Consider the following 8,501-nt stretch of genomic DNA (forward strand, 5'->3'; position numbering starts at 1 on the left):
CATTCAGGGGACTGGGGACTGCAAGAAATTTAATAGATCTAGATCTTGTAGTACACAGTAGGGAATGGAAAAAGCAACTGGAGATTTAAGTAGTGGCTTTGTAAACCATGCTAAGGATTGTGGTTTGTACTTTCCCTTGGAGGAATGGAATAGGGATACAAAGGAGTTTCTGCTGATTTCCACTTCTTCCAGACCACTCCGTGGGCGATGTTGACTGCAGAGCCCAGAGAAAGAGGGTATAGCTATATCTCTACCTCCATAGCATCTGCATCCACATGCACACATATACTTAGTCCACTTATGACCCCGAACTGCAATACTCAAGTCTTTTAATACTATCAAAATGGAAAAGAAAGGGCTGGGTCTGCCCTTAGCTGGTTGGCTCAATCATATCATCAGTAGGAAAGATCTGTAGGGAAATTGGCCCCTAAGTTCTGTATATTTTTTTCTAGACGGACTACAGATAAGTGATAAAAACTGAGGAGCTAGAGTCGGGGAGCTGGAGAAGGAAAAGTGTAATGTTAAAAAATATAATCTGAGCATTAAGGAAAAAAACCAATGATGCCAGTCTACAGAGATTACAGGATGTCCTACCTAATGTTAAATTAGGTCACTGCTACTGATATAAATTTAAGACTGAAAGTTTAACATGCTTATTTTGTTACCAGGCTTGTGTGAGAAGAAGGGTTGTTTGCTTTACATTGATCCTATTTGGATCCTTCTGTGAAGCTTAAAGTGGCCATGAGACACAGGTGAGGTCATGGTGAAAATGGTAAGCCATTTTAGTTTCTTCCTGCCAACCTTCCTTCCTGAGTCAGGCACTTTCATTTCAATCGCTATGAGATCACATAGTGGAAAGATGTATTCCCAGAGGGTGATACAGTGGAATACTATCCTTAACAGGCAAATCCAAGGCATAGCCAGTCCCAAGTGGATCACTAGTGCAAATCATAAAATACCTAAGTAACTTTTAGGTGACTTTCTCATAAACACCAGAACAACATGAGTTTTCTTAACAAAATATCACAGTGGTTTGAGACCTAGGATGCTTCTAAAACATTGTTATTGCTCCTAGATTTCCTTTGTCAGTGAGTTAGGAGAGAAACAGAGGTTTAATGAGTATCTTTTATCTACAAGTTGTTCAGGTGGGTGCTTTATGGAATTTGTTCATAAAATATGCATATCAGGTATTATTATTGTCTTCATTTTATTGATGAGAACACTGAGGCTCAGAGAGGTTGAGTAAGTAATCTGACGAAGATTCTGTGGAGTAAGTATGTTTAGTCAGCACTGAAGCCCAAGTCAATGGGTTTTGTTTCTAAAACACATATTCTTTTCACTCTACCACATTTCTATTTCAGTGACCAGATATACCTATTTTTCTGACCTAGAAAGAAAGATTGGATTCATTCTCCATAGGCTTCTGAGTTCACAAATCACCATAACCAGTCAACTACCTAAAAGACTGTTGTTAGTCCTCAGCTTTAAACAAACTTTTCTACTTCCCTCCAAGTTGAAAGCATATTAGGTTGATTGCTCCCAAGTGATAAGGTTTTAATTCTCTAAAAAAAGAGAAAAAAATCACAATGTACCTAATTTTGAAAGTAAAGCTTAAATTATGAATGTAAAGGACTTCCCATTATGACCTTTGTCCCCAGCTCATAAGTGTGTATGTGTGTTCTTTTTCGTTCCTTTTTTGACATTTAAAAAATTATTTATCTTTTAGAGATGGGGTCTGTCTGTTGCCCAAGCTGGAGTGGACTGGCATGATCACAACTCACTGCAATCTCCAACTCCTGGCTCAAGAGATCTTCCCGCCTTAGCCTCCCAAGTAGCTGGGACTACAGGCATGTGCCATTATACCTGGCTAATTTATTTTATTATAATTTTTAGAGTCAGGTTGTCGCTATGTTGCTTAGGCTGGCCTCAAACTGCTGGTTTCGAACTCCTGGCCTCAAGTGATTCTCCTGCCTCAGCCTCTCTAATGGCTGGGATTACAGGCAAGAAACACTGCACCAGGCAACTCTTTTTCTTTTTTAATGAAATAATCGAGTTAGTAGGAAATAGTTTGCTTTTTAAAGTGCTTACTTAATAAAATAAAAAGTGGGCAACTCGAAATAAAAAAATCAAACAATATCAAAAATATTTAAAAGATTTTTAAAAATCAAAATATAAAATAATACCAAAATTTAAAAACCGGGATTCTATTCCTCAATGTTCTGTTCAAATCTGTCAGATTTATCTTCCCTTGACCCTAAGTAATATCTTGGGCAAGCCCTAGAGCTTCTTTCCTGACCCTTAGTTAATAAGATGTTATCTGGTCACATTCAATCACAATAATAGACTCATTTTAGTAATAAACATCTTAAGACTAGTAATTAAAACTCTTTACTTCACACCAAGTTTCCTCCCCAAGCTTGGCCTGTTCCAGGTTGGCAGCGTGAAGTAGGGAAAGGAGAGATATGGTGACCTTTTCTTTGTACCTTTCTAGCTACCCTCTATACCCTAACCACACATACATACTGAGCTGTGGCTTCTGACTCTACTGGGTTTGGGGATGAGAGGCAGTGAGAGTGAAATGAAGGAGTGGTTTTAATTAATGGCACAGCTAAAACCGGATTTTGTTCTCTCTGCACATGGCAGATGTTTAAAGCTAATTCTTTCTTTTATGCAAGTTTTTATACTATCCAGACTCATTTGTACCTCTTGAAATTTTGCTCGTGGCCTATCACCATTCAGGATCAAGACAAAAATTAATGAGCACTTATTGCGTGTGATGCACTGTACAAAGTGCCAGGATATTTATCCAAACTCCTGGCAATGCTAAACACAACGCAAAAAGACATATTAGAAAACGAATCTTATTAACTAACTTTTCAACTATATTTCATCATAAAGTCTTACTTTATAAGATAATTGCTGCTATGAAAAAGAGACAGGTCATGGTCTCATTTCCCAGATGTTATCTGACTTACGCTATAAATTATATTAGCTCCAACACAGTGTGCACTTTGAACTTAGAAAAGCAATCTTCAGATAGCATGCATTCTAATTCTTGAAATAAGTATGCCCACAAACTGTAGTTTAAGACAGAATAGGTATGCTTCTCATGTTTTAATTCAGTTGAATTTCAGAAGATCTCAGGAATGTACAGAATGAGAATTAAGAATTAATAAGAATTCTTATTAATAAGAATTAATTAGAATTCTTATTAATTAATAAGAATTAATTGCTTGACATAGAGTAGTTACTTGATTTCCTGAACTTTAAACTTCCACATCACAGTATGGGGTTGGTTCCAAGATAAGAAATATAATAAATTCTTGCCCAAGCACAGACCTGAATCTCTAGTTGCCTGGAGGCTGACTCAACTGAAATCATGGCGTTGAATGGCACTTGGAAGGTAGACCGGAGTGAAAACTATGATAAGTTCATGGAAAAAATGGGTAAAGACTTTTATTTCTTTGTGGCTTATTCTTTGTTTTCTTACAAACATTTTTCTTTCTAACTCTTAAATCTCTAGGAGATTACAGATAGCCTACGGATAGCTCCTAATGTGGTAGTGAGGATCCAGAAGATGTTCAGAGGAGGGAAACCATATTCTCACTTCTTACATTAGGAAGAATCCACTATCTCACTAATGGAAGAAAAGATTCTTTGAGTGCTGTCCTCTGAAACACACCAAAAAGATCCAGATATGTTTCCTTCACTCTTTAACTGAAAAATGACTTTTTTGTTGTTTACAGTAAGAAAATGGCAGCGTGTAATGATAACTTCCAGATTTGAAAATGTTAAATTCTAGGAGATGGAAAAGCAAAGACCATATAAGAAAGTAATGGGAAAAAGTTATCTTAAAATTTATAGCTCTGAATAAGTTAGATTTAATTCTCATTTCTTCTAACTTACAAAAGTTTTGGAATAATCTTGATAAGCTATGTATTTTCTTCAGGGAGGCTTAATTTAACTGATTTATAAATGGATACCAATACTCTGGCAGCCCATATACTACACAAGACAGGCAAACAAATTTGTGTCATTCCCCTAAGAGAAAAATCTGCATCAATTATAGCTTACAGTTTAGGAATTCTAAGTTTAAATTTATAAAATTTGTAGATTCTTACAGTGATTTTGGCTATAACATTTGCTAATTTTCTCATTTTTGTGTCAGTCAGAAATGCCACAAGAAACAAAGAGAATTATAAAGTTCAAAATTTTAAAGCCACTATGAAAAACAAAGGGGCATTTAAGAAAAAAGAATACTGTATATGTAGAATTAAATATGTGCTTCCTCATAAATATATGAATATACATTTTAATCCTTCATTTGATATTTCTAGAACTTGATTTACTTAACACTGAAATGAACAGTTTGTTAATTTTATTAAAGTTGTTCAGCTCTAAGATTCTATAATTCTGTATTGTACTTAATTTTTCTCAAGTTTTTGAAAAACAACTTTAATCAGTCCTCTTGATCTGATTGAAACTGAACTTCTATAGAAACAATCTGAATGCTCTTGTCCAAAGGCAATGCTAGCGAGTTTTCTTCCCACCCTCAAAATAAACAAACAAAACATAACTTGGAAAAATAAACGCTTCCTATGGGATCTGACTTTATTTTCTCCATTGTCTTACCTTTTGCAGGTGTTAATTTAGTGAAAAGGAAGCTTGCAGCTCATGACAATTTGAAGCTGACAATTACACAAGAAGGAAATAAATTCACAGTCAAAGAATCAAGCACTTTTCGAAACATTGAAGTTGTTTTTGAACTTGGTGTCACCTTTAATTACAAGCTAGCAGACGGAACTGAACTCAGTGTAAGAATTTTTTTTACGAGCAATGCATTCTTGATTTTGCTACCCAATATTAAAATGATCTCTGCTCTATTTCATTGGTTGGTTTAATTAATGCAGATCTCCTTCATTTACTGAAGAAGCCAATGAAGTTTGTCTATGTTATATATTGCATAAATTGGCAGGGTTATTTAAGTATTATGCTTTTATTTTTATACGCATCTGTGAAGAATCTGAATTGAACAATAAGAATTAGAAAAAATATCTTTTGAATGACTCAGTATAGACTTATTCATAAAAAAAAAATTGTGTTTTTAAACAGTACAGCAACAGAAGCTTTTAGAGTTAATATGTAACTTAACTGTAATAGCAATTTAATATGTTGAAATAATAAAAGAAATGAACAAATGAACAAATGAGTGAGTTACCAAATGGCAAGCTTTGATGTAGTGCAGGTCATTGGGAGTGTACCTTTTCATGTTTAAGATAACACATTTTAGGAAGTCATCATTTTCAACAAATTTTTTAAAAACTTTTTTAGCCTCAACATTTTTCTATTTAAATTACGTATGTTTGTAAGGACAATTTAACTACTGAAAGTTTTATCAGTTATGCCTTTCTTTAATTAGTTCCACAATCACACAAATTAAAACAAGCACAGAGCTGTTAACCTCTCCATGAAACTTATTAACCATGTTAATAAGTTAACCATGAGTATATTTCTGGATACGTAACATGAAAGATTCAGAAAGAAGCCCTGCTCATCTGCCTTAAAATTCAGCTTATGGAAATTATTTAAGAGAACAAGCATAATGGTTATCAACACATACTCTATAGCCCAATGGTCTAGGTTCAATCCTGACTGTGACTTTAGGTGAATCACTGGGCCATTTTACAGTCTCCTCTTCTGTAAAGTAGGATAATAGTATCAATTTCATAGGGTCACCATGAAGATTAAATGAAAAAGTGTGTCTACAGAACTCAGAACAGTGCCTGACATGTGTAAGACCCTAATAAATGCCATTATTGTTATTATTATTATTATGTAGGGGACCTGGAGCCTTGAGGGAAATAAACTTATTGGAAAATTCAAACGGACAGACAATGGAAATGAACTGAATACTGTACGAGAAATTATAGGTGATGAACTAGTCCAGGTGAGTTGTAACATTTATAGCTATTTTCAAAAGGCAAAAATTACTACAAAACAATAATTTTTGTCACTGCTGAGCTAGATCTTCAGTAAACAGATTTCTTTTCTCATAAATCTTACTGATTTTAAAAATATTGTATAGCTATTTTCTGATGCCTATTTACTAAAGAGAACTTATATACGTCAAATGATCAATGCCTATTTTAACAGAAAATGTAAATGACTACAAACCAACAAGTGTTTTAAAATGGCTGTATCCTAATAAAATCTTGCTATCAAGTACAAGAAAAAATAGTATAAACTCATACTCATATAATATATATGAACATATATAAAAATAGTATAAACTCATATAGTATAAAACTATAATAATACCAATATTTTTCTTAATTTAGATGTAAATCTTAAAGATAAATTCTTCTGCTTGTTAACACCTTTCAGACTTACATATATGAAGGAGTAGAGGCCAAGAGGATCTTTAAAAAGGATTGAACGTTATTCTTGGACCACAGCCCAAAATACAAATTGGACAGAAGATCTATATTGTACCAGAACTGTTTCTTTCACCCCATCAAGTATAAGGTTACTGACTGATTGGTCCTTTTATAAACATTGGTATATTTCCATTCATGCCAAAGCAAAATAATGAAAAGCTAATTAGGATTTAATTTGTTTTATATTCTCTAAGACATATATTTACTAAAAGAATTTGTGACATTTTAAAAAACAAAAATAAATATTGTGTCCATGTTGCTTTACATGTAGCCTTGCCTTTTAAAACAAAAAGTATGTGAATATGAATTGACAGATTGTTTTGGTAGAGAGAGGGTCTTCCTCTGTCCCTCAGGTTGGATTGTAGTGGAGAGATCATAGCTCGCTGTAACCTCAAACTCTTGGACTCATGTAATCTTCCTGCCTCAGCCTTCTGAGCAGCTAGGGCTATGGGTACACTTCACCATGCCCAGCTAATTTTTGTTTTCTTTTCATTTTTTTTTTAGAGATGGGGTCTTGCTATATTGCCCAGGCTGGTCTTGAATCCCTTGCCTCAAGTGATCAGCTTGCCTCAGCCTATCAAGTTGTTTTTTTTCTTTACATTTGATAAACTGAAAACATAGGCTGCGTATGACTCTTTAACATCTTGCACTGGTTGTGAATACTTTTCTGGCACTGGTTGTAAGTAATATCTATTGTTACAAAAATAATATATGCTCAACCAGAAAACTTAGAAATAAGAAACACAAATGTAAAATAAGTATTTCCATAACTCATAATCCAGAGATAATTGCCATTCTGATTTTAACAGATATCCTCCCAGTCCTCTTCCCTGGGGATAGATATTTCCCAATACATACCACTTTGAATAGGATGACAGGAAATAAATGATGTACTAATTCAAATTAAATTATTGTATTACATTTTTCTACACATCAGTGATTCCCAGGCTTGGCTGAAAATCAGGATCATCTGAGAAACTTAAACAATTTCTGCATTCTTAATCTCCACTGTTATTCTATTCTATCAGAATCGCTAATAGAACCAAGAATTCTAGAAAATTTCCTGGTGATTCTGATGCAGCCTGTCCACTAACTAGTTTTTGAGAACAATGGAGATATCAGTTATCAATATTATTTTTAACCACCCCCCTTCTTTTTTGTTGTTGTGGTGGTTTTCTTCACATAAACACATACATTGTCAATTTTCCAGGACTCAAAAAGTTTCCTTTTATTCATATTTTCACATGACATACTATTTCATGTGCTTTATGTAACTGTATTTTAGCAGGGTATATATTAGGGGATGGAGAGAGGGGTCAAATTTTTAAGCATTTGCAGCTGCAACTCTGGACTTTTGACAAATTCTTTTTGACACTGATGCAGATAACGGTTTAACATTTACATAGTTCTTACTACTTGCCCCACACTGTTCTAAGCAGTGTATACATATGACACATACATTAAAATGTAGGAAGAAAAATGTTTGAGTACCTGATGAAAATGAATAGATTAGAGAGTGTGTAATCTTTGAAAGTTGATACTGTGTGTTCTCACTTATAAGTGGGAGCTAAATAATGTATACACATGGACACACCAGAGTGTAGAATAATAGACGCTGGAGACTTGGAAGAGTTGTAGGGTTGGCCGGGGGCCGGGGTGAGGGATGAGGACTTATTTAATGGGTACAATGTACATTATTCAGGGGGCGATGGTTATAGCCCAGACTTTACCACTATGCAATATATCCATGTCACAAAACTATACTTGTACTCCTCAAATTTATACAAAGAAACCTTAAATCTATGTTCATTTTATAATTTCATTTCATAAAAATCTCCACATAGGAAATAGTAATTATTCAGATTTTCACATGCTTCTCTTCATAAAAGCTCAATATGCTTTTATCCCTCTAATCTTATGTGTCTACCATATATGAATCAGGAAAAGGTAGGTATTAATCTCACTGGAGAGAGACAAAGGCACAAAGAAGTTTATTATCTTGTCTAATATTGTACAAAGTCCATGATGAACAGAAAAATTAAATGTAGGTCTTGACTTTCAGCC

General features: G+C 34.2%; 1 protein-coding gene across 1 annotated transcript; it reads left to right on the plus strand.

Moving 5' to 3' along the window:
- Positions 1 to 3,320: 3,320 nt before the first annotated feature.
- Positions 3,321 to 8,240, plus strand: FABP2 (fatty acid binding protein 2, intestinal). The gene is made up of 4 exons (XM_011952707.1): positions 3,321 to 3,446; positions 4,642 to 4,814; positions 5,840 to 5,947; positions 6,385 to 8,240. Exons 1-4 carry the CDS (start codon positions 3,380 to 3,382, stop codon positions 6,433 to 6,435), a joined length of 399 nt encoding a protein of 132 aa, XP_011808097.1. The 5' UTR covers positions 3,321 to 3,379; the 3' UTR covers positions 6,436 to 8,240.
- The last annotated feature ends 261 nt before the right edge of the window (positions 8,241 to 8,501 follow it).

This window comes from Colobus angolensis, unplaced genomic scaffold (assembly GCF_000951035.1).
Source record: "Colobus angolensis palliatus isolate OR3802 unplaced genomic scaffold, Cang.pa_1.0 Scaffold345, whole genome shotgun sequence".
Taxonomy (NCBI): domain Eukaryota; kingdom Metazoa; phylum Chordata; class Mammalia; order Primates; family Cercopithecidae; genus Colobus; species Colobus angolensis.